This window comes from Pezoporus wallicus, unplaced genomic scaffold (genome assembly GCF_028554395.1).
Source record: "Pezoporus wallicus isolate ANWC-B61680 ecotype Strahan unplaced genomic scaffold, APGP_CSIRO_Pwel_v1 contig_2543, whole genome shotgun sequence".
Taxonomy (NCBI): Eukaryota; Metazoa; Chordata; class Aves; order Psittaciformes; family Psittacidae; genus Pezoporus; species Pezoporus wallicus.
In genome coordinates this window covers 3,001,888-3,028,470 of record NW_026638172.1, presented here as the reverse complement: position 1 = coordinate 3,028,470, position 26,583 = coordinate 3,001,888, and the positions used below count along the sequence as shown (strand labels likewise).

Here is a 26,583-nt window from a genome sequence, read left to right as displayed (position 1 = left end):
AGACAACCTATTACAAACATCCTTCATATTAAAGGCCTCATTCTTAAAATGTCTTTGTTCCTTGACTGATTATGTTGCTACATCACATGCACGTGACCATGCCAATTCCTGGCATTTAAATTGCCCTCATGAGCTGCATTTTGATGTGCCCCTCAGAGGCAGCGGTTGCAACTTATCTCTGACACACACCATCCATTCTTTCATTCCCTCTTTAGGGCTGGAATTTCTTGTGCAAGATAGTGTCTTGTTTTGGTATGTGTTTGCTTGCTTGTTTGTTTTTTTTCTAGGTACACTTAGCAAGTTAATATTTTTAAGGGTGCAGCTTGAGGATTCCTGACATTAATAGTTAACACAGAAAGTAAGAAGAAGAAAAATAACATTATTCATGGTAAAGAAATTAAAGAGCAAGGAAACAATTCCTTATACCCTGTAGAGTTTTGTTTGTTTTCATTAAGTGTTTAACAACTGTGTTTGGCATTTTTTATCTATGTGCTGGCCAAGCACGTTACTTTACTGTGTGCCAGGTCACAAGAAACTGTGTTTCTTGCCACTGTTTCAGAATTATCCAGATTAGAGTTAGGCTATCTAGCTGTCAACACACTGGCCTCTATTCTAACTATGAAACATGTTTGGGAAGCTGAAGATGGGCAGCGTGAAATGTTGCATCCTTGGAGCATGGAGCAAAGATACACCCTACCGTCTCTGAGTACTGCATTGGTCGCTGTTAGTTGCCACTGTTTCCTCAGTCTGTCATTAGCTTGTGTAACAGATATTGTCACCACATACACTGTTAAATAATTCATGAAATAACTGGGATATTGGTAAAATAACTGAGATAGATTGATAGAACAGAAGAAAAAGAGGAAACAGGCTCCAATATAAGAATTTTTAATTCTTACCTAGCTTCCAGTCCAGCCCCTCTAGACATTATACAATACAATAGAGAGTATTAGATCCATCTGTTCCCTGAATCTGTTTTCAGTTGAATATTTTAGGAGTTAATCTTTTATAGAGAAGTTTTCCCTTATGTAGTAAGGCCTAGAGGTTTCCTGAACTTAGCCAGAAAGTGCAAGAAGTCCGGACAATTTCTTCCATATGGCTAGCCATTGCTTGGGGCAACTGAGTGTAGGGGTTTGCAAGATATTTAAGATGTCTGTATTTAGAAAGGTTATTCTTTTCATTCTGGGAAGTTTCTATACTTAATTAAAACTTATTCCAAGCATTTAGATCTTTGGTTCTCCTGAGGGACATTTGACAAGAGCTTGGTGTGTAAGCACAAGTTTAATATAGAAATATTTTTTGCATGGTATAGACCAAAACCACGTTCATGACTATTTCTCTGGAAATAAAGATAAACTTTCAGAAGCATACAGAATTAAATATAAGAAATTAAGAAAACAAAATTGTAAGTTTATTTTAATTGGTAAAAAAATAGTAAAAATCCAGCAAAAAATGATACTGCAATCTTAAAAACTTCACTAATTAGCAATTGTCTTGTATCAGGATTAGTGGCACCAGCTCTGGATCTGTACAGGCTGTTGGGCATGGAGAATGCAAAGAAGCCCCCTCTCTTCTCACCAGTCATGAATTGTCTCCTGTACTAAGTAAGGTAGAGAGCAGAGGAGGGGTTCAGTCATTGTGCTGGTCTGCTTTACTGTTCCTATGGCATTATGGCCAGTATTTATAAGGCAGTGAGGCAGAACATTATGGCCTCCCTTGGGCAACATGAATTCACCACATAAGCCCTTTGTGACATCCTAAAAACAGAAGTAAAGCACAGTAAAAAACTTCTTTAACTCTGGCAAAACACAGTTCATGTCATCATATATTCACAATTCAAACGTGGACTTCAGTGAAGCTCACAGAAGGTATGTATTTGTGCACACACAGACACACATATATATAAAACTTGGGGTCAAAATCTCAGGTCTGTGGATATCAACAGATTTGCATTGCTGCAAAAGCCTGGTAGACTGATCCTAAAGAGGAGAGGGGTCAAAATAGATCTGCTTTTGGCAGGATTTACCTTGAAAGACTGGCTTTTAAGCTTTGCAGTTGTTTTCTTAAGGAAAGTTATAACCTCTCCATGGTACCCTCTTCAAAAGGCTCCTGAGCTCTGGTGCCAACTCATGAGACAGAGCTGCAGGTGCCAGTGTGCAAGTTTCAGCTCCTGCAGAGCCTCCAGAAGTTCACTGAGGAACAGTAGCTGAAAAACAAGCCAAAATAGCCAAACATCTGTCATCCCAAGATACTGCTTCGCAATCACAGATGTAGACAACTTGGTCTGAATCCAAGCAACTTTTGTTGTCAAAATAACCTTGGAAATTCCTGACAGCAAGGAAATCTGATGGTGAGCAGAGATGAACTAGGCTCATCAGCCAGTCCCCTGTTGTGGTCTAGGTATTTATTGAGCCTGTAGCAGAGGTGACAATATCTTTTTTCACCTTCTGTAAACTGCAGCATAAGACTAAAAGAAATCATTGAGTCTATGTACCAGACTTGGCTGGAAACTCTTACCCTGGTGTTGTCAGCATATTCCTATTCCTCTCATGTGGTGAATTCACCTGCTGCAGCAGTAACTGCCACAGAGGAGAGGCGGTGGGAGAGTATAGAGGATCTTTTATGCCAGTTGGAAACAAAAGATCATTATAAAATTTCAGCCAGGTAGTCTCTACCGGTGTGGTGTTCCATATTAAAAGAGAACTGGTTTCTCAGAAGGCACTGCCTGGTGACTGGGACTGGGAATTCGCTGAATATGAGGCCTTGCATACCTAAAAAAGCATGAAGGTTTATGATTTGCTCTTGGTTCCCTGCTCTCTGTGGACTATCCCAAATCTCTTCATATCTACAGAGAACTTGGTTTGAATACCTGATTTATGAAGGAATAAGGGAAACCCATCAAACTGTGTACCAGTGCAATTTTTCAACACTTTCCATTTTAGACAGTACTGGTTTGTGGGTATTTTACTTTTCCTTTACTGTTCGCTTTCCCTTTGCCTTTGCCTCCTTTGCCTTTGCCTGGTTTTCTCAGTTAAGGTCCATCAAATGAAATCCTTCATAACTTTTCCTTGTTGGCAGTGTGGATATTTTTTCCTGCACCTTTTGTGTTTTTAGTCAAGAGTGTATTCACTTTTCTGTAAGTGCCTTTGCTGTTTTTTTCTCTCCTTAACCACCCATTGTGCTTTGTTACTGCCACCTTTCACTGTGTGGCAGCAGCATATTGCCACTTTCATGGATTTAAGCCCATAGCTCTAAAAATATAGGCCTACACTATTAACTCTAATTGATTAAACATATTTTGAGCTCCTCATCATTGATAATTTACCAGTGATGTTCCCTGCTGGTTTCAGACAGAGCCAAGAGAAGAAGCCAAGAAGGTGATAGTTCATAAGAGGAAATTTCCTGCAATGAAAAGATGACTTGTCACAAAATACTTGATTTAAATTTGTTTCATGCACTGCCATGAGAGAGTTCCATTCTTCATGAGTCAGGCACAAAGAAGGCGGAAGGGACCTGAGCCTGGGTTGTTAGAATTAAATGAACTCTATCATTCAAACTAGATAGGTAACATGGGGTAGAACATGAGCTCCTTCTCATACCAGGGCTATACAGGTCAGTTTTCAGTCTGTACCACACATTTTAGTTTTGCAGGCTTGTTGAGAAAGCAAAACTATTATTTAATTTTGCACAAGTTATTTTTGTTTGGATTTTTTTTTTTTTTTTTACTTTCCAAAGCATGAAAGCAGATTTGAAATGAAAAAGCAAAATAAAAAATGGGCCCCATTTATTTAAAGTGGTAAAATTTCATATTTTCAAAAGTTACTCTTCAAATCTACATTTTGATCCAAATATTCCATAATGTGTCATGCCATTGCAAATAGTTTCATCAAACCATTGTCTGATTGCCATGGAATAAGATAACAGCTAAGCGTAACTCAGGCTAGTGAAACTTATGGCCTCCTTTCCAACAACTCCTACCTTAGGTAAAAAGCTGTATTTCTTGGAGGAAATATCTCAATAAATTCATAGATGTGAATTCTGGGAAACCAAGGTTTTTTACAGTGAAGTGTAAATGTGAACTGCCTCCTAAATAGCCTTTGAGAATAGACCCTAAGTTCTTGTTCGGACAAAACCACCAGAATATTGTGTCTTCTGTTATTACATTACAAAGACATGACCTTCTTCTCTTCTGGTTCATTGCAGTATTTTGCTTGGTGTGTGTCTTTGAGATTTTAATTCTGCAGTATTAAATCAGATGTGTTATTACTGCACAGTGAGATGTGCCAGTAGGTATTTAGGATCAAATTTGCATACTCTGACATCTGTTTTCCTGGGTGCTTTATAAATGGTTGAGTAATGTGGTGCCCAGAACATCACACAACTGGAGATAGTCTAAACCTTTTATCATTAAGTGGAACACTGCTCTGTCAGGTGCATTGAAACAAAACATTTTAATCTGCTTGTTTATGACATTCGCGTTTCAAAGCAGAATTTCAAACATTATGGTTTTCTTAATTCAAGCATATCTGTACCTAATGGTATCATCTTCAGAAATCATTTATTGCAAATAAGCTCCTTTAAAATGCTACATCTGTCTTATTTGCTGCAGGTAGCTAAATAGTTTCACCGTCTAACAAAGACATCTCATTATATTTGAATATCTGTTTTTTAAATATTTTGAGCAAAGGAGACATAAATATCTGCAAGTTATGTACAATATCCTGGAATTTACCTCCTTTTGAAACACAGTGTTTCTGTATGAGCACAGGGAAGTTATTCATGTGGCTTTCCATTTTAAAAAATATAATTTGAAAAATTGAGAAGCTGTTTCTTTGCCAGGCACTGTATTATCCCCTGAAGAGAGAACAGATTGGAAATTTAAATAAATAGATGGCAGTTACAGTGGAATGAACTAACCAGGGATGCATCTTGTGCAAGATTCAGGTAACATCAAGCCTGACAATCTCAACCCTTGCACATCATTTGATATATAAACAACATTTAATTGCTTGGGAAATGGGATATTTCAATGAGAAGAAAGCCACGCTGCTTTCATTATCACTCAAAACTTGAGACCCAGACTTGTGGAGCGCTGCAGAAGCTTTGCGGTTATCCAGAGAGGCAAGTCTTACACAGCAAGGATAGAATTCAGAGCAGGGCTACGTCAGAAGGGGATGCAAAGATGGGATTCTCTGAACAAATCCAGTGAATGCCAGGTTTAATTGCTGCTGAAAGACTCCAGACCCTTTTTTTAGCACAGTCTTTTTTTATTAGTAGTATATGAGGACAGAGCCTTACAACAGACATTTTGCGACACTTTAGTGTCAAATCTGTTCACTCAGCCTTCCTGTTTTTAGATCATTTTCTCCTTCCTTCTTCCATATGCTGCCGACATCTGCTGTGACACAATACATCTGGCTCCAAAAGCCTTGCACAGGGGCTGGGAGCAGGCACAGTGTGAGGGCACTGCAGGAGAGTGTAAGGTGGGTTCAGCTCTCAGCAGGCTGGTAACCCAAATCCCTGGGCATCCCTCTCCCAAAGCCTGCAAGAAGTGCATTCACTGTTAAGTGTATTACCGAGTGTCCTCCCTCACCTACTCTGAATTGTATCAATGCAAATTTTAGGATTTTAATATAAACCCACCTGATTAAATGTACCATACTGCAAAATGACTCCAGTTAATTAGTATTAACTGGGAAATTGCAGCTCACCGATCTGAAAGTTTGTGGTGTGATTTTGAGAAATAGGGAGGAAACTCAGTACCCTCATAATTACTTTTTATTGGAAATAATGGCATCAGCAGGATAAGATAATGGATTTCTATGTCTCACATGAAACACCCACCTCTGTAAGGTGGGTGTTTCAAGTGATTTAATTTGGAAGAAAGAGTTTGATGATACAAGGGGAAGAAAGCACCTTTTAAGATATCTCTTAGTAAAGGCATATGCATATTTTTCTCGAATCTAGTTTCAGCTAGTCATTTATTACATAACTGGAAAAGTTTCTTGGTTATAGTGTACAGTTAAGGCTATTTAAGAAATAGTAAGGTGGATATTAATCATTCTTTAAAAGAACCCTGTGGCAGTAAGAATTTATATTCCTTGATTCTCACTTATTCTGCAGTGTCATTGGGTTAAAAATGTTATTAATCCCCAAAGTACCAGACTAATATATGTGTTGCATAGCACAATTATATAACTATTTACGCAGGGGAAAAAAGAAGGCGAGGGTAGTAGGCTGAAGAGTTGCGTTTCTAGGTCAGTGGCGGGCACTCTGTACAGAAGAAGCTCTTAAGCCAAGAGAAAAAATAGGTTGTCGTTGTGGCAGTGAAAGTGGTGTGTGCTGGGAAGCAAATTGTTCCTGATGCACAGGGGAGCTGCACTGAGCCCGCTGATGAGAGAGGTTAGTAAACCTTTTCCCTGACCTGATTCACCCTCAGCAGTCATCTGCTGTGGGTTATTATTTTCTGTGTTAAATTCAGCCTTTGCAGTTCAGAAATCTTATCTATAAACTGGTAAATTATCAAATCAGAGGTCAGCTTAACAGTAACCTTGGCCATACATTTGGCTGCAGTTCTGTGGTGTTTGCATCTCAAACTGGCCTCTACCACTTTCCTGCAATAGCTGAACTGGACTTAGTTTGGCAAACTGGAACTGGAATGTGATCAGCTGAGCAGCTCGAGGCAGCCCTGAGGCCAGGGTAGACACAAGCAAAGGGGTAGTGCTGAGTAGCTGGAGATGAGGCAGGGGACACAGCATCTTCCTATGGGACAGCTACGGCTGACAGAAGACAGGCTGTCAATCAGAGGTAAATAAATCAGACATATCCCATGCCTCTTATCCCCTGTTGCACACCCTGCAGCACAGACATTCTCAATCCTCACAAGAGTATCTTTGAGGGGTGTTTGTTGACTGGATTTCTATTGATCAGGTCAGAGCTTAGCATGAAGACACACCAAACCCTTCCCATCTTCTAGAAGGGACAGAGAAAAATGAGATCATTAGTGCAACCCAAAACATATGCAGCCAGCATAGGAGCTTTCTAGGTGTAGCCATTAGAATAAAGAACAATAGCTCTCTCTTTTCAGCATCCCCTTGGAAGTCTAGGAGATTGCGTTAGGGGAGCAAGATTAGGGGCAAGAGATAGTATGTGCTGAGTCTGGACAACACCATGGCCCATAGGACAATGTAGAAGGATTGCTGTGATTTCTTGATTCAAGCAGCACTTGAAATCTCAAGTGTTGTATGAATCATCTTGGATACTTTTCAAACATTTGAGAAAGCCCAGGGTTGGGAAGATACTAACAAGACTAAAAGCAACTGTAGCCCAGTGTTTGATCTTGTCCTATCTAGAGGTCCAGGATACAATCTCGCTCTCAAAATACAGAAATATAAAGTTAGTTATATTTTCAGTATATCTATAAATGCAAAAATCATAGTAATGAGTGTTTCAGTGCCTGGCTTCACAGAGATGGATTAGTCTATCTCTTGTCTAATGGCTAAGGCCTTAGACACCATTACCCAAGTTGTGAAATCACCTTATGGAGGTGCTTAACACTGAGAGATAAATAATCACAACATTTCAGATTACTCTGAGATGAATTCTGCCCTGTGTTACAGCAAGGAAACTCAATCAACTAAAAGTAAAATCTCTGTTTTCAACACCTTTTCCCAGTACACCATTTTGTAGCATTTCTTGTCATAGCTTCTTCTTCTAAAAAGTTCATTCCACTTGGAGTTGCTTAAATTACAAGCAGAAACTGCAAAACATTTATCAAAAATTATTCCTTCTTTTTTTTTTTTTTTTTTAATGTAGAAATATCCCTCTTGACAATTTCCCAGGCAGCTTAGGGATGCATTTTCTTTCCTTTATGTTTCATTTCATCGAAGTTGGGAGCTAGGATTTAAGCACCAAATATCTTCAGTTGATATCAGAGAAATTTGAAATATCTTATCTCTAGAGAGCTGTGATTTAGTCTAGCAGCACCTGGAAATCTATCCACAGACACCCAGTGAGCCATCCTCAATAGATGGGTAAATATTAAAACAACATAGTATGAATCACAGCTTGCAGTAAAACTGAAAACCTAACACAGGTACACAAATGCTAGGTAGGTGACTGTATCTGGTGTACTTGTGTAACAATTGGGATTACTCTGACTAAATGTAGATGTCTGTGGCAGAAATGTCTATATATGAGCAGGTCACCCGAGGCTCCCATTACAGCTGGTTGAAGCAGGCACTTCTGGGGCACAGTCCACCTCACCCTCAAATACACAGCTAAAACAGGATTGGTGAAGCCTGTCCAACGAGTGTCCATCTCTTGCAATTGAACGTACCAGGATCCTGGAGTTACTAAATCAGATGTTTACATAAAGGACATGAATCCTGCCTTATTTGCTTAAAACATGCTGTAACTTGAAGGAGAAAAAAAGCTTTAGGTGTGAGAAATAATTTGTCGTGTGCTCATTTTAAAAGAACAATTACATATGGGAGCATATTTTATATAAGCAAATTTATTTCAAGGGTATGTTTTTAAACACTGTATGTTTATGTGAATCCTACTGCAAGGAAATAATTTTGAACAGAATTAGGAGTTTTGTTTTATTTTTTAACAAATGGCTGCAATCATGAGGCAGTTCATGCTCTGCTTAAATTAGATTCTACTGCTGCATTTCTCCTACTCTTTGTCTACTAAATAAAAAATAAATGAACAACCTGGTATAAGAATCTGATTTTCTAAATGAACCTCTGATTGCTCAGAAAGAGTCACTGCATTCTGGATGAAGAAAATTAATTCACAGTGAGTTACATTATGCCAGTCACTGAGTAGTCAACTCGAATATATAACTTAAGGTGAAATAAGGAAATTTTAAAACTGTAGAGAAAAGATTTTATTAACTAATGTGCTCCTGTTGTGCATGTATTACCCTCTAGCATTTTTTAATGCATCCTCTAATTATGTAATCAATGAAGATGCTGTTTACCAATGAAGGGATTTTTTTCCTTCATTGGAAGGAAATTTGTTATTACAGAGCCATGAATTAACTGTAAGAGGTCCACAGACCTTTGCAGTTTTGCAGTATGTTGAAAACATGGGCATGGGTTGAATCAATGTGACAGAAAGATGGAATATTTATGAATCTCCCTTACATACACCAACTTTGCCCAATAGAAACAAAAGGAGGGGTGTTTTAATACAGCAAAACAACATAAAGATGTATACTGGAGAGAGATTAAAGAAAGAAAAAGAGAGAATGTTTCTGTGCAACTGATTTTCCTCAGGCACCTCCATGAAACATTTTTGCTCAGTGCTGCATACTGTTTCTTCACAGGTCACAGTGTACCTCTTCAGAGGTGCTTCTAAATGTGCATAGTGTCTCCCAACTTTGCTGTTCATGTCTTGACATAGATTGAATGGAATAATTGACTCTAAATGGTACTTCTGTGTTGGGTGATAAATTATATGTGATGGTGTACAATGATGTCTACAAGGAAAAAAGAGGAACATTCATCTGTAGTTACTCTGTACTCACAATCAGGCACATCACTGGTGTTAACAGGCTGGTGCCATCCACAGAGTGACCTGACTGTACAGTATGCTGGAAATTGCATGATAACATTGCCAGAAGCCATTGCAGGTTATTCTTATTGACTACTGTAATTATAACATACATCATGTTCCAGGGATGAGTTCTTGGCTGTACTGGACCTGTGGCATTCAGCTCCCATGCATTTCAGCAAGCTGAACATTTTGCCCAAGCCTTTTGAAGACCTTTAGCCTAGTATTTTCTTACAATGAAGAGGTTTTGCATGAGTCTTGCTTACGTTTGGCTTTTCTGAGGCCCATATTCTGCCAACCTCACTCGTCAGAGCTACTTAATACATACCTGCCACATACATATCCAGCAAAGCTTGGAAGTGGAGTCTAATCCAAGGGGGCAATATAGAAAGAAAAGATGTCCGACTCTTTCTCCCCAGAGACAATTATTTAATGAATTATGATGATGAATCATTTGTTAATGCAATGTTACAACAGCTACATCATCATACAAGGAAGGATGATACGATATTCTTATTTTGCAGTTCTTTTCAGGGATCTTGGGCAAGCATGCCTCTCCAGCTGTGTAGAGCAAAGCCTATTGCTGTAGCTGAAAGCATGTTTCACTTAATAAGATGCTAAAGATCAGGCAATGTAAAATGTATGCTTCACAGGCTGTGGGCACAGAGCATGTCACTAGTTCTCTCTGTATCATAGGCTTCTTGCCTTTTAGAGAAGTGATTACTGATTCAGAATAGAAGCCCAAATCATTGCTTATGAATTAGTATTTCATTGTTCTTTGTACATGGAAAGCAGAGTCTTATAATAAACTATGTCCCACATTTCTTCATCCTGTAACACAGTTGGGTTTTGTGTTTTCCAGTTTTCATTTTAAGTGTCTTCTGGTTATAACTATACGACTTCTCCCCACCATAACTGTTAGCTTCTCGTATAGAAAGGCATACCTACTACCTAAAATATATATATAAAGAAATCTAACCAAGAAGGACTAGATGAGATGCTGAAAATGATTTGTTGGGAAACTGAAGTTTTATAGAATAAGATCCTGGGGTAAAAATAAGACCAAATTACACAAAAATGGTTTGACAGAAAGACACTCTGTTGTAATAATATTTTCTTGCAGTTCAGTCTGAATGAGGCTTAAAAAGAAATGTGTCCTTTTAATCCTGATGAAGGCAGAAGTGTAATGGATGCTGCGCTAAGAGTCTTCTGAGGAAGCTGAGAGCACTGTCAGAGGAAAGAAGATTACTTGTGGAGGGAGTGCACAAAATCTAGCCACCAGTTTTGGCAATCTTTCTGCAGAGAAATATATCTTCAGTTACTTGTAACCGTAAAGCCGTAAGCCAGGTGTTTGCCTGGATTCGGCTGGAATCCTTTTAAAAAAATATGTAAACCAAAATACAGACAGATCATACAAAACAAATACAGCCACATCATCTGTTCAAAGCAGTTCCTTGTAATTAATCAGTGCTTTGAGGAGGAATTGTTCAGCCTTGTCATTGTTCATTAATTAAGAATGTGATGTTAGTGAAATCCATTGACAAAAGTACAGCTGAGCTCAAGCTCCAAGGCTGAGCTTTTGGACGAGCAGATTAATGCAGACACATTTCATTTCTTCAGTGGGCTCCAGTAACACAGGGGTCTCCTCACTCCCACTGTATGGTCATTCCATATCACTGAACGGCTTAAGGGAGACATTGTGAAAGTAAAAAGGCCACAGGAAAGGGGGGAGGGGGTGCTTTTTGTTGTGCAAAAGCTATTAAAATAAGCAGGAGACAAGTCTTGAAGGAAGATTTATGTAGCTTCATGTGCAGTATTGGCTTCTTACATCTGATAGAACAAAGAACCCAAAAGTTGCCCAAAATGATATACTGCAAGCAGGATTTATGGTGATTTTAATGTGACACAGAGCAGAAAATGTGTTCTCGGCAGGATATTTATGCCTGCAATTTAAAACCTGTACTTTGATTGTTCTAGATGATAGCAAGTTTTCAGAGGCCATCACAGTGCTGCTTACCTGGATTGAGCGAGGTGAGGTGAATCGTCGCTCTGCAAACCAGTTTTATTCGATGGTGCAGTCAGCCAACAGCCACGTCCGCCGGCTCATGAATGAAAAGGCTGCTCATGAGCAAGAAATGGAGCAAGCCAAGGAGAGTTTCAAAAATGCCTTAACAGGGATCCTCACTCAATGTAAGTAACTCCTTTTTGTCCACTGTTGTTGTAGTGATAGTGGTGGTGGTGGTAGTAGATTTTTTATTGTTTGTTTGGGGGTAAGTAGTTGCAATGCAGTCATATTCTACTTCATATCCTATTCCATACTCTATGGCAATTTGGAGCAACAAGGACCATTCCTAAGAGCTTATTTCTCAAGGTGAGCAAAGTTTCAGTAGTTTTTTTATTAATAGATGAAGACGTGCTGTATGCATAATGTCTACTGTTGCGTAGACATAATGCTTCAGGAGCAGACCAGACTCAAGCCTTCCTGCTCTGAGCAAAGATCATGCTTATGTGGAGAGAAGTGATATGTAGCCTGTGTATTGCAGCTAGTTTACTAGGCCACTTACAGAATAGAGGACAATTAGGTTATATTTTTAGTCTGGGTTTAGGTAAAAAGAAGGAGGATTCAGCAACTTTTAGGGACATATTCAAAGTGTACAGGCCACCCCCAAAGTAGAAGAAAATGCTGTACTGCTTCTGGCTTTGGAACTGCTTGGCTGATATAATACCAGTAGTAATTTGGCAGATAAACTGCCTTAAATATTTAGTGCTGGCAGCTATTTTCTTTGTATAGAAATATAATCAATTAAGTTACCTTAATGAGGTTCTCTCATAAAACAATAATCAGGATACTTAGTGCTCTTCAAATGGAAGGAAAGAGGAGAGAAGATGAGAAGAGAGGAGAGGAGAGGAGAGGAGAGGAGAAAGGAGAGAGGAGAAAAAAGAAAATATGAGAAGATGGGAGAAAAAACAAAAGACAAGAAGGAGAAAGAAAACTAATTTCATTGTTGCTGGATTTTAATACCTCTACTCATGGCTACTCAAGCAAGAGGCTTTATGATACTCAGAAGGGTGGAGCCTGAAGCCAGCTCTCACATGCAAGTTAAAAACAAAAACCAAGACAATTTCCCAGATGGAGGGCAATGCACTTGCTTGTTACACTGTCATTTCTGAATCATACTCCTTATCTTTACGTTAAAAAATAAGCCCTAAATGTTTTAATGCAATATTTTTCTGGTCCCTCAGTGGTCATCCTTCAGAAGTTAGGGCTGAAAGCATAAATTTGAATGGTCTTGCCTTGGTTAAGAGAGCAGCCCCTGAAAGCTTCCTGCATATGTGGTGGAGAGTTCAGCACCCCAGAAGACCAGTTCACGCCAGGGCACTAATTAAATGTCCTTCTATTTAAGAGTTTAGATACATGAATTTATGAAGAAAGATTTTGGGCCAAAGGCATTTGATTTCTGAGGACATATGTTCAGTGAGTAAATTTTAAAGACCAGCTAATTCCCTTTGTGATTTGCTAGGCACTGCCGGCTTCCATTTCGGCATCTAAAAGACAGTGTGAGGAGCAGAGATGCTGCAGGCACCACGCATGGCCATGCTGTTCAGTTCACACCAGGGCCTCTGTAGTTTTGTGTGCAGCAGCCAGTCTTAGTGCTCAGAAATGCCTTCTTCAGCTGCATTAAAAAAAAAAATCCCCCATTGTCAGCAGGCAGAACTTTAGTTAAATCAGTCTAAATTAGCCCATTTGTCACCAACTGTTGTAGAACATCTGTCTCTTGTAAATAGAGATCCCTCTAGTTTCAGGTGAAAACTTGCAGTTTTGGCTCTCTGGTTTGCTCCAATAATGTGCTGAATGACAAACTTATGAAAACAGAAATGGCTCTAGCTTCAGTACATGAGCTTTGCAGTGCCACAGTCACAGCTATGCCTGGAAGAGGAGAATTTCTGACAGATCTGGCCTAGGAGGACAAGGTCAGCAAAAAAACAGGCTCAGGGAAGGGTGTTGCACTCTGTGGATTTTATAAGAACAAATTTTATGAGCTTTCCAGATGTTCCACATTGGTTATTTTATAAACATCATAAACATTGGCCATTATTAGCATTAGTGTGTCTTATTGAAATGCTCTGCAAACTTGCTACAAACAGATGGATAATGTTTTTGCTTTACTCGTGTATATGCCTAAGATTGCTAAACATGAGACTGTGAAATGAGCTTCCCTTTCTCAAGAATTTTCCTGTACTTGAATTCATCTGACGTTTTCATGCATCCTTTTCCATTGTTTACCCACAGCCTTGTCTAATCTGTTGTATGTCACTTGCTTTATGAAGAGGAATTTGAAATTACTAGATGTCCAAAATAGGTGTGTGTGATCTATTAAATTCTGCAGAGTGACAAAAATAACACTTCTGCTGTTCTGCAGTAGGCATCCAAAAGTCTAGTGTAATGCTGCAGCTATGTGGCCATTTGACATAAATATTACAGTACTTCTAAAATACCGTGTGGCATTTGTCTTTCATGAACTAGGTCAGATGTCCAACTCTGAGCTGACCATTCTGAGCTTTCTTTGCAGTCAGCAGAGAAAAATAAGAATCTCCAGGGGATGAGTCATCAGACCAACCTCATGGTGCTCTTCCAGTGAGATGAATCATCCCTTGGAGATGCCATTATTTCTCTTCTGCCCATCGAAGATTCGCAGGGGACCTAGCTCAGAACTGGATGTCCAACTTTTTACATGCCTTATGCAGGGCAGATTAAGCGCACTTCCTGTGTGTAGTCTTGATATAGAAGGACGTAGTGTAAGGGAAAAACCTGGGGTTAGATAAAAACACCATCATTGTAGCAGTGAATGTTAAGGGGAGTAAAGAAGAAATACATTAAGAAAATGGACTTCGAGTGCTCTCACCTGGAACACACGCACGTCAATGTAGGTCTTAGTATAAAATGCTTCCTTATTAATGAGGATTAGTGTGGCCAGAACATTTCATCTTATGGCCCAACTACTAAAGAAGTACAGGTATTGAAATCCCTTCTACACATTTCTTCTTGGAGGTATTTAGAAGATTACCGAGAGGATTACCCCTAAAAATTTGGGTCAAGTGTTCAGCATGTGAATTAATTACCTGACCAGGATACTTTTGCCAGGATAATCTGTGAAATAAAGTGTATTACTGCTGTCAGACCACCAATTTACAGCCCCGATGTAAGTTCTGCAGGGAGTCTTAGCGTTGTTATGGTGCTTCTTCAGTTATTTAAGGGATAAAGAGAGAAAAATGTCACTTCCTTCTTTTTTATTAAATCACTTAGGTTTTCAAGATTTGAATCAGTGCTTAAAATATGATTGTTTTCCAGGAGTTCTGATGTTTCTGTCTTTGTGGTTTGATTTCCAAGTTCTTCCAGTTTACTTCCATGTCACAGTTACATGTGACACTGCTCCCTGACTTTCCATGCATCTCTGTTTCATTTCCTCTCAAACTACCTTTTTAGCCTAAGGCTCTTAGATGTTGATCCTCACGTTTAAGAAAAATGGAAGCCCTAGAGACACATGCATTGGGCTGTTTTTTTTTAGGCTACGCCAAAGGTGCAGTTCTCTCATCTGACTTTCTCCTCCATGCACTGTAAACTTCATCTACCTTTTATTGAGGTTTCAGACTATTTAGTGCAGTCTCCATGATAACATTTTCGAAAGTACCTATAAGTGAGTAGAGGTGCCAAATCACATATTCGAAAGTTAACTTGATATCTCGAGAGTCAGATATACAAGGGGGTGGAAGTGTCCCAGTGTGCAAGTAGATAGATACACACACAGTGTAATGAACAGAAGTGCTCCATGGCTGGGTACTAAGCAGCTTATGGCACTCACTTATTTGGTCATTTTTGTCAATTTTAAGTTACCTCTTTAAGGGACTTTAGGCACAAGGTCCACATCAGGGTCTATGAACCAGTCTCTCTGCTTGTGGTGGAAAATAGGAGGGTGTGTTTTTATCATGGAGCCTCCCCCCAGACATATTTCCTCCTTGTTGCATGGTGGCCTTTGCTTTCATTCTCTCTTTGAACTTCTGGGAAGTTCAGTGCATAGTAATGAGGATGATCTTTTGGAAAAATCATAGAATCATAGAATAGTTAGGGTTGGAAAGGACCTTAAGATCATCTAGTTTCAACCTCCCTGCCGTAAGCAGGGACACCTCACACTAAACCATATCACCCAAGGCTCTGTCCAACCCAGCCTTGAACACTGCCAGGGATGGAGCATTCACAACTTCCTTGGGCAACCCATTCCAGTGCCATTGGACTTGTTCCAACAGCTCCATGTCCTTTTTATGTTGAGGACACCAGAACTGCACACAGTACCCCAAGTGAGGTCTCACGACAGCAGAGTAGAGGGGCAGGATCGCCTCCTTCGACCTGCTGGTCACGTTCCCTGTGATGCAGCCCGGGATACGGTTGGCTTTCTGGGCTGCAAGAGCACACTGCAGCTGGTTCATGTTCATTTTCTCATCAACCAGCACCCCCAAGTCCTTCTCCGCAGGGCTGCTCTGAATCTCTTCTCTGCCCAACCTGTAGCTGTGCCTGGGATTGCTCCGACCCAGGTGTAGGACCTTGCACTCATCATGGTTAAACTTCATGAGGTTGGCATCAGCCCACCTCACAAGTGTGTCAAGGTCCCTCTGGATGGCATTCCTTCCCTCCAGCGTATCAACCGAACCACACAGCTTGGTGTCATCGGCAAACTTGCTGAGGGCGCACTCAATCCCACTGTCCATGTCAGTGACAAAGATGTTGAACCAGACCGGTCCCAACACCAATCCCTGAGGGACACCACTCGTTACTGGTCTCCAGCTGGACATTGAGCCATTGACCACAACTCTTTGTGTGTTTATATGTTTATAAACATATAAAAATATGTTTTAAATATCCTGAATACCAGTGAAGGAGCTGAATTTAAGCCTCCTTTCTTTCAAGAGTGCTCTAAATGGTGAGGTCCAGTGTTTTGAAAGGTGGTATTGACCTTTCTTTGGGTGTTTGACAGGCAGCTTTTAGGCGCCCGATTCAGAATGAATGCCAGTGAGAGGGAGATGTCTCTCCAGGAGATTAAAGGTTTTTTTGTCTCCCTGTCTCCTGTAACACCACACTGGACAGAGACAACAGCTGTATCTATGGCACATCCCCATCTAGGGAATGTGCCTAGCAGCTAGTAAGGCAGTGGCAATCCAGTGTAGCAATCCCCAGCACTCAGTATTCAGAGCCAGTATATACCAGTAGCCCATCCTGATATTCCAAGAGGGCCTTGTGGACAAACTATGTACGGTCAACTTCTCTTTTCATTTCAGCTACTAAATGTCATGCCATCATAATAAACAGCAAAAGTAGAACTGTTATGAAGTGACAGGATGCAATCTTCATTAGTACTGCTGGAGTATTTGTAATTTGTAAAATAGATTTTTCCACTAACTAAAAAAAAAATTGGGATCTTTTTCTTGGTGCAGTTCTAATTGTGGTCAGGGACCCAAACCTTGTCGGTTTTTTAGGACAATAGGCTGATTTCTGAGATGGTCAGAAAAAGCACTGCAATTTTCATAATGTAGCTGGTGGACATTTGCCACAAAAGCCATAGTGGTGGGAGAGGAAAAGCCATCTGTATGTGAATGGTATCCCAGCTTTGCAAGGATCTGTGATCAGGGTGATATGCTGTCCTCTAAATCTAACAGCTCCCACATAGGCACACTATGGTACTATGCTGATATGGGTGAGGGAGAAAGTGGGAAGTAGCTCCACGGCAGCTGGAGTATAAGGCACCATCTAAAGCAAGTGCACAGCACCACCAGCAAGAATTTTATGACAACTCTACCTGCTGTTGCCTGCTTTGATTTTTCGAAAGTGCTCTCAAGATCTGAACCGCATAGTGCAGTTCCAGTGATTGTGTAGGTATTCTTCTCCTCTTGCCATCTATTGATAAAAAATAATTTTTACTCCACAGCTCAGTATAAATGGTGCCTGACACTATTTTTCCGCTGCCAATAAGCTAGTTTGCTTCCTTATGCTGTTGTATGGCGTGTAAATGTGTAGATGAAAGTAGAAACAAAGCAATCTTTCAAGAATTCCTGAAGCCAGAGAGAATCCTGGAATTATGAGATTATGCAGTTTACCTGATTAGCTTGTTGCTAAGCATCCTTAGCCCTTTTATTCATGACACAGGATATGAGACTAGATGCACCTTTGAGCTGATTCAGTAAGCTTGTTCATTAAGAATTATCAACGGTTTGGGGAGTAGACCTTTGTGTGTCATGACACCCCATGTGTGTCATGTCCCCCTCCTTGGGAAGGTCAGGATTTTCCCCTTGAGTTTTCCCACCCTTCCTACTGAAGGACTTCAGTCATGTATTAAAGTACACTGACTTTTTATGAAATAGCTAATAGGTTTTTGCTATAAATACCCCCCCCCCAAAAAAAAGAAAAAGGAAGTTAAATAGTTGTGAAGGGAAATGCATTCTCAACCAACTGAATAAAATTGTCTCTTCAGGTTTGTTCATTTTCATTTTCTGATCTCTATATGTGACTAGATGTGTTTTAACATTATCAGTGCCTTCACAGATAGGATCTGATTTTTTTATATAAAATGGTAGAAAAAAAATATATAAAATCCTTTTTGGGTTTCCCTCAATAAAGGATTGAGATCAGTTCTGTTTTTTGTATTGCAGGCTCACTTCAAAAGTTGCTCTCTTACTTTAGAAATGGTAGAATTTACACTGCTATGATGGTGATTACTAAAATCACCATCTTATCTGATTTGCTTTACAATCCTTACTGAAGTCCTTTCTCCCAGTAATCCTTCCACTTTTTAGTATATTCTCTTAGTACTAAAAATGGAGCCAGTTTCATTACAGATATTGAAAGCATGCTGGTTAAAATTCTCTTAGAAGTCAGGCTTGTTATACACATTCATGCTTTCCGAGAATTCTTTCAATTGCTCTGCATTAATAAAAACTTTTAAAAGGATTTTCCTGCTCTTTAATTGTCCAGGCTTACACTCTTTCTTTCGTTTGCCAGTGACTAATTCAAAAATATGAGCTTACTTAATGTGCAATTTTTAGGTCATCATTAAGCTCTTTGTGAAAGAGATTGAGTCATATAATGTGTTTTTACAGTGCAGCCCAGATCTCAGTTGGTGTCATAGAATGCCATTATAATACAAATAAAAACATTAATCATTCATGTCATTAGTTGCCACTGTTACTTTCTACCTTGATGTATTTCTAAAAAAAATACAAAATAGCCTCCACAATCCATCCAGTCCCTTTTGATTAACTCATTTAGTCAGTGTGCTCTTTGCTTGCTTCTGTACCAATAATTTGTCCAGTAAAGCTCAGCCGGGTATCTCTATCCTTTTTTACTCGTCCTTCCATTTTCTGTCTCATGTACACATGTCCTCAAAAGCATTTCTATCCAGGATGCTGCGGCAGTAGCAGAGAATAGAGATGAAAGACACCATTTCTATTTCACCTTGCATTCTTACAATTCCTTTCCACTTTCTGGTAGCATAACCCTTTGTGGTTGCAACCTGTAGTGTTTCAGATAGCTTATTCCTTTGTGTTTCATTTTCTTTGAATTTCTTTGTTCCTTTCATTGTCTGTAGCCTTCGCTCCACCTGAAGTCAATAGGAATCTTGGTATCGATTTAGGCATGGCCAGAATTTCAACAGAAGCTCTTCTGTTATTTTCAAGACTTTTTTTTTTTATTTTTATTTTTTATTTAGGCCATTAAATATGCATGGTGTTTTTTAGCAAAATCAAAGCACTGACTCCAAAGAGGTTCCAGTCTAAGGCCCCATTTTGGCAAGTCACACCACTTGCATGGATCCTGAAGATTTCCTAGATGATGAAGCAAAGTTGAAAGCAAATAAGCATGTGCTTGAATCACATGGAAATCTCTGCTTGATTTTGAGCAGCTTTGTTGTGTAGAGATGGAGGTAAGGGCCTGATGCTTCACAGAACTGAATTGTAAATGTTGCATAGAAATGAACAGTAAGGGATGGGAGTAAGACATTAGAGCAAGGAAGGAAAGTTGGAGGGTTCACCAAAAGGTTTTCTGAATTGGTTGTGCATATCATGCAGCCTGCATATCTAAAACTCTTTATGCTGGTTATAAGTGAATGAAAAAAAGTTATGAATATGAAAATGAATAGCCCTATGCAACTATTACTGATTGAAATACTTACTTCCTTCAGTAGGCACTAGTCTTGCTCCATGTCAAGTCACTGGATTTGTCCCAAATGATGTAGTTCATGATGATAACCAAGAGATGTTATGAAGGCAGCAAAAGAATTTTTTAAAGGGGTAGGCTATGTGGGAGGGAAAGATGGACACACACAGAATGAGGGAACAAATATACAGAAGGAAGATAAGACTGGAGGCAGTAAACAAAGAGATGAAAACAAGTCATGGCAGGCAAGGAAACATAAGGTATGACAGCAAATGAAGAAGTAAATGTTCCTACAAAAGATGTGTGAGACATTTTTTTTGTTTTGATTACCAGAAGAGCCTATGGCTGTTGAAGCCTCCTCATCCACCTCCCTCTTCTCTTTCTTTAGCAAAAGAAACCATATTATACCCGAAACAAACAGCCTTCCTGATGTCCTAGAAGCATTCTAATCTGCAAGATCCCTGGACTATTATTACTTAGAGACAATCCACTCACTAATGAGACCTGGCAGAGTTCAGTCACATTTGTGATGCTCCTTCATCTCAGAGTTCCCTTGGGGACCATTTTTTTAGACAGGCTTACCAGAAATAGTTGTTCCTACATTTGCTATTTTTAAAACTCAGAACTGAAGTAAAGGTCCTCCTAACCATAAGTACAATGAGAACAGCTAATTAAATGCAGTGAGTTCAGGATGATTTACAATCTTGTCAAGATGATGAAGACAGTAGCATTCATTTAATCTTCCTTTGGATTGGGGGCTGTGGGTTCTGTGGCACTTGGGGTTTTGTGGTTTTTTTGTTTTTTTTTTTTATGGTTGTAAATAAGGTTTGTGAAGTCTGTTCTGTAATATAAGGTACTGTGCATTTGTACCTGCCCTACTGTGTTGCGCTGGCCTAATGTCAGGTTACTGTTTGTTGAGAAATGACATGGAGGTGAAGTGGTCTTGTTGAGTCCAACTGATTTGCCACATGGCACGGCGCCAGCATTTGCTGTTACACCAAGCTGCCAGTTTCTTTGTTGTAAATTAAACCATGTTTCATAACCTAAAAGATTTTCAAAGCTTATTTTGTAGACAGATTTTCTAGCAGGCTCTGCCCTTGCAGGGCAAACTGGTATCTTTAATCAGAGTGTAGTGTATTTTTTTTTATTTCAAAATTATCAAGGATTATTCTTCCATTTCTAGAGCTAATAATTCTTGATCTAAATACCTCAGACAAGTTACTGTGCAGTTTTCAGTATAAATCCTGAAAATGCAGCATTTTCAGTATCCCCATAATGCTGCTTCTTTTACTCTTCTCCACTGGGTTTCTTAGCTCAAAGAAGAGGAAACGAAAACAAGAGCTGCTGACACTGAAGTTTGATGGCTTTAGAAGACAGGGATTACGATATGTGCTGCAGTATTTTTTATGTTGTCCTTCATCTATGTGGAAGAATCTGCTTATTGTATTATGAAAAATTACTTCTATCTGCATCCCTCAGGTGGAGACCACTGACATTCACTCAGCTTCTTAATAACTCACACAAGCATGTTGACTAGGACCAGTCTAAGTCAGATGGAAGAGGAGGTCACCAGATCAACACCTCCTGCTGGTCTCAAACACTGTAGCCGTAGTCCAAGGGAAATGTAGAAATAATACAGTGTAATTTAGGGGAGGGGACTTAGACTTGTTTTTCATTCTTTCTAGTATTCAGGTAGGTGAGACATGGCAGATAAAAGAGAAAAACATCCTTCTTCCTTTGGTAAGCCTTGTAATGCCTCTGCAACACCGAGACCTCTGCATCAGGATGAGAGCAGAAGAGATGACACTGCTAGTAGATTACTTTCTCTAGAGGATTAAATTAAGCTGATCTAGAGCAGGTTTGTCCATACTATTCAACTGTAAGAAAGATGGTGCTCTGAGCCAGCTAGGATTTCTCCACAAAGTGTGGGTGCAATTTAGAGTTTGGTGCAGGCCAAGCAGTTTCCTTGAGAACAATCTTTTTTGGGGAGAGAGAAGGGTTGCTGCTGCATGGACACTCAGCATGTTGTGCCAGTTGGTTTCTGGGAATGAGAATAGTCTCTGCCTGGTTTTGATTGCTAGTACAGATGTCATTGTTGGCTTTAGGGCAAGTTGAAGAATGGTAGTCTTGCAAGCTGACTTCCTACACAGCAAAACAATTTGGGAGATAAATCACTGGAGGTACTGTTCTCTTGGTCTGTCCAAAAAGGTAGAATTTGGGGATATAACTGAGAAGTCTTGTAGTTTTCTCCTTTACCATGCTATGTCTTAAGATTTCGTCTTAAGGAACCTACAGCCACCTAGACAGCAAGCAGACCAGTTAGCCTTCTCTTCTCTGATGGAGTTGCATTCACAATTCGCCTTTTTTTTTAAACCCATGGATTTAATTCTGTGTTGCTTTTTGTTTTGATTAAAACAAACAAACAAATAAAGCCAAACAAAACCAAACACAAAACTCCTACAAAACCAAACCCAATCAAGGATGCAATTTATTTGTGGCAGATGAGCCATTTTGTGTAGCTGTCAAAATCTGTCTTCGCTGAACAAATCTATAACGGTGTTTGCTTACGTACGCAGCTGATGACCAGAAGTATGCTTTACTTTAGGACCCATCCCTTGGAATATCTGCAGCCTTGTCCAGGGTGACATTTCCAACTTTTTTGTTTTCCTACTCTGTTAGTCAATGGCAGTCACATCTGTTTCTCCCTCTGTGTCATGTGAGTTGGGTAAGAGGAAGAGGCTGCAGGTTTTCAGCTGTTAATGTGTGAAAGGCAAATTCTTTTCTGAAAATAAACAGTATCATAACCAAAACACTGAGGGTTTGTCCCAGATTAATAAAAAAACCCACATATCTTTCTTTCATTACTGTGCAATCTGTCGACCGTTTTTCTTATTGATGTCACATGTCATTTGCGTATGTGCAATTTTAGCCTTGGACTTAATGCTAGGTTCTGTTCAGTATGTCACCAAATGCCTCCCAGGACTGTTGCCAAAAATATTCTTTTTCCTACCCAAAACTGACCTGGAGACTCTAATTCATTCACTTACAGCATCTAGCCTTGACTACTGTAATTGCTTGGTTTGCTGGGCTTGGAGCCAAATCAATTGGCAGACTTCAGCTTAGTCAGAATTCAGCAGCAAGGCTTCTGACCCAAACCACGCCAACTCTATATCCTATCTGTGCTGTGAATCTATATTTGAAAAACATATTATACATTTACTGTAACAGTTTCCTTTACACTGTAATTTTATGGGTGGAACTTTTCTTTTACCCTGCATGTCAACTGTCGCACTCTCACAGAATTTTTCTGAGCTAAATTGCCATATATTCTACTCTTGCACTTACAGTAATACAGTGCAAAACCCTTTTCATCCCGTATCCCTAATTGACGGAATTTGGAGTGAAATTCTACATGAAATCTGGTTATTTTACCTGCCAATGAAGACTTTTTTTTTTTTTTTATTTTAATACATTGTGTTTCAGTTTCTATTTAGTGTCTTTTGTATTGTGAGGCATTATAAAATATTTGGTTGCTGGTGTTCTTTATTATTACAAGAAATTAAAAATAATCATGTATGGATGGCAGCTGATAATGTAATAAGCAAAGGAAAAATTGAGTACTTCTTGTCTCCTGAACCCAAGGAGAAATTTCAGCCCTCCCTCAATCATGTATTTAAAATAGGCTACACGTTAAATGTAATGGAGGGTAAAAGTGTTCTCTCTACCTCTTAATCTACAGATGAGGCTATAATTTGGTTTTCATTTATTTCTGTTCTTCCTTGGAATTACCATTTTCAAATATCCTGTATCAAATATTCTCTTGCCCTGGAGATATTCTAGTTTTCCCTTTAATCCAATCTTGTATGCAACTTCTGCAGGCATCATTTAAGGGATTTTTGTTGTTGTTGTTCTTCCTAGTTTTTCTGGTTGGTTTTACATTTATACTTAATAACAGTACCCTATTCTGGTAACATGTTTTATAGCAGCAGAAACTGAGGTTTAAACTTTCCTTTAATATGCTTTACTATGAGCTAGCACCCCTAATAAAGTGTATTGTAGTTATACCGCATTTGTTAAACATTTTGCAAGTCACCCTTGGCTTAGTTGTTTGGGTCTTTTTATTTATTTATAACTCAGTAGAAAAACAATTAGATAGTAATCCTTTCTTTGAAACATGCCACATAAATTACCAGCTGCAGAATAAGTCATTAGGAAAGTTGTAGTTATCTACATCCTGTAAGTTATATTGATAGGAAAAGCAATGACGTGGTACAAACTCTTCCAGAACAGTGCAGGTTTTTGAGATCTAATTTAGTAAGGAAGCAGCTTTGCATATGGTCAATGAAAATTTGATATAGCATAGAACTTACCAACAGATGTTTGACAATGAATATTTCATATTCCTTAATAATTCTACTTACCAGTCACAGTTGATAATATAGTGCATTCTAGGGTTCAAGGTGCCTTAGAGAGATAGATATAATCTGTTATATGCCATTTTAGAAATGTATTTCTGGAGGTCAGGAAATATCCTGAAAACCACAGTCAGCAGTGAGACCAGGAACAACTGTTTCACTCAGATTCTGCAGATATCAGCCCAAAATCTGGAGCCTCTCTTTGGACAAATCTTAACTAGATATGGAGTTAAAAATGAGTTAGCTGGAGAGTTTCTGAGCTAATTTAAACTCATATATAAAGCTTCCCCTTAGGGATAAGTCTACCATTCTTATGGGCTGTGTGCTGCTGGATCACTTACTCACACAGATTTGATCCTGATCAGAGGCGGGTACTTATGTCGTTTCTCCCAGTTACACAGAGCACAGGAGTTCTTACACCAGCTTTAGGCTTCCAGGGTGTCTGTGGGAGAAAAATGAATCTTGATGAAACATGAATTAGCCTATGAACAAATGTGAACTGGCTGAACAAGTTTATATTGGAGAGACATCAATTTGATAGATGGACCGCTCAGTGGATAAAGAACTTTTTGGATGGCCATATGCAAAGAGCTGTCGTCAATGGCTCAATGTCCGGCTGAAGACCAGTAATGAGTGGTGTCCCTCAGGGATCGGTGTTGGGACTGGTCTTGTTCAACATCTTTGTCACTGACATGGACAGTGGGATTGAGTGCGCCCTCAGCAAGTTTGCCGATGGCACCAAGCTGTGTGGTTCGGTTGATATGCTGGAGGGAAGGAATGCCATCCAGAGGGACCCTGACATGCTTGTGAGGTGGGCTGATGCCAACCTCATGAAGTTTAACCATGCCAAGTGCAAGGTCCTGCACCTGGGTCAGAGCAACCCCCAGCACAGCTGCAGGATGGGCAGAGAAGAGATTCAGAGCAGCCCTGTGGAGAAGGACTTGGGGGTGCTGGTCGATGAGAAAATGAACATGAGCCGGTTGCAGTGTGCACTCGCAGCCCACAAAGCCAACTGTATCCATGGTCTGCATCAAAAGGAGCATGACCAGCAGGTCGAAGGAGGTGATCCTGCCCCTCTACTCTGTTCTTGTGAGACCTCACCTGGAGTATTGTGTGCAGTTCTGGTGTCCTCAACATAAAAAGGACATGGAACTGTTGGAACAAGTCTAGAGGAGGGCCACGAGGATGATCAGGGGACTGGAGCACTTCCTGTATAAAGACAGGCTGAGAAAGTTGGGGCTGTTCAGCCTGGAGAAGAGAAGGCTGTGTGGAGACCTCATAGCAGCCTTCCAGCATCTGAAGGGGGCCTTTTAAGGATGCTGGGGAGGGACTCATTTTCCTGTACTATCTAGCCATGGAACTGGTTGCTTTTTAGCTCTACTGTAAAGCTTAGAGACCTTTTATTTTGGGTGTTACCTCTGGATATTTGCAACACTTCATAACCTAGATTGCTGTGAAATTGCTGTACATACATTGACAGTTTCTCTGAAAAGAGTAGTGGGATGTTGGTCTTTGCTATGAACTAAATTAATATTCTCTTCTGCATTTCCCTTTTCTTATTATTCCTAGATGCTTTCATAAGGTTTATTTAAATGTCTTGACTTTTATCATCGAGTACTCACAGTATCCTACCCCCTTTAGTATTTTTCATTTCTGAAAGTTACATAAGTGAAGGAGATCCTTTTTCTACTCACTTTGTCTACTGCAGTTATGCAAGAAAACTCTTTGACATCTTCCTAGCTTGTGTTTCCATTGAGAAGAGTTTCTGAAATGATCAGATAATGACTTTTGATAAATCTTAGCACCTGTTCACAGAATGTAAATTAAACACTTGAAAGTTCAAATGTTTTTAAAAATTGAGACAATCTTATTAATACGTATTAGTGAAAAATGGCAAACCAAGCCCTTCCTCATATCCTTATGAATCTTTTCTATTTGAACTTCCACTTGCAAACGAAAATCAGATTATTAATTAAGCAAAATTTTCTGAGCACCTGGGTCATCAACACAATGATAGTAATTAAATTCTAGCCTCAGTTTCTATACACAGAATAATAGAGTGCTTTAACATTTTTATTCTTTTCAAATTAATTGAATAAATATACACAGCATAACTTCCTTGATACAACCACCCTTCACTCCAAGCAAGTTCTGATATATTTCTGATATGACTGAAATTATCATATCTGCTATTAAAATATGAATGGAAAAATGGATCTGATGACCTCAGCAGTTTTGAGGAACCTTCTTTAGTATAAACTATATATAAGTATTAATTTTAAAAGATTACATTTATTTTCTATGGCTTTAGAAGTTAATTGACCAGCCCTGATGATTGCAGTGAAAACCTTCCATATGTGTCTCAAAATGTTGTAATCTTCCTGAATTTGAAAGCAGCCTGAAAAGGGG

At 39.4% G+C, this 26,583-nt stretch overlaps 1 protein-coding gene across 8 annotated transcripts in view; it reads left to right on the top strand.

Annotated features, from left to right (window-relative positions):
• The window catches only part of ENOX1 (ecto-NOX disulfide-thiol exchanger 1), a 371,690-nt gene that overhangs the window by 276,672 nt on the left and 68,435 nt on the right, over positions 1-26,583 (top strand). For all 8 annotated transcript variants that reach the window (XM_057409723.1, XM_057409722.1, XM_057409716.1 and 5 more), the window contains exon 9: positions 11,539-11,751. In XM_057409723.1, the coding sequence (XP_057265706.1) occupies positions 11,539-11,751 (213 nt within the window). The remainder of the gene's footprint in view (positions 1-11,538; positions 11,752-26,583) is intronic.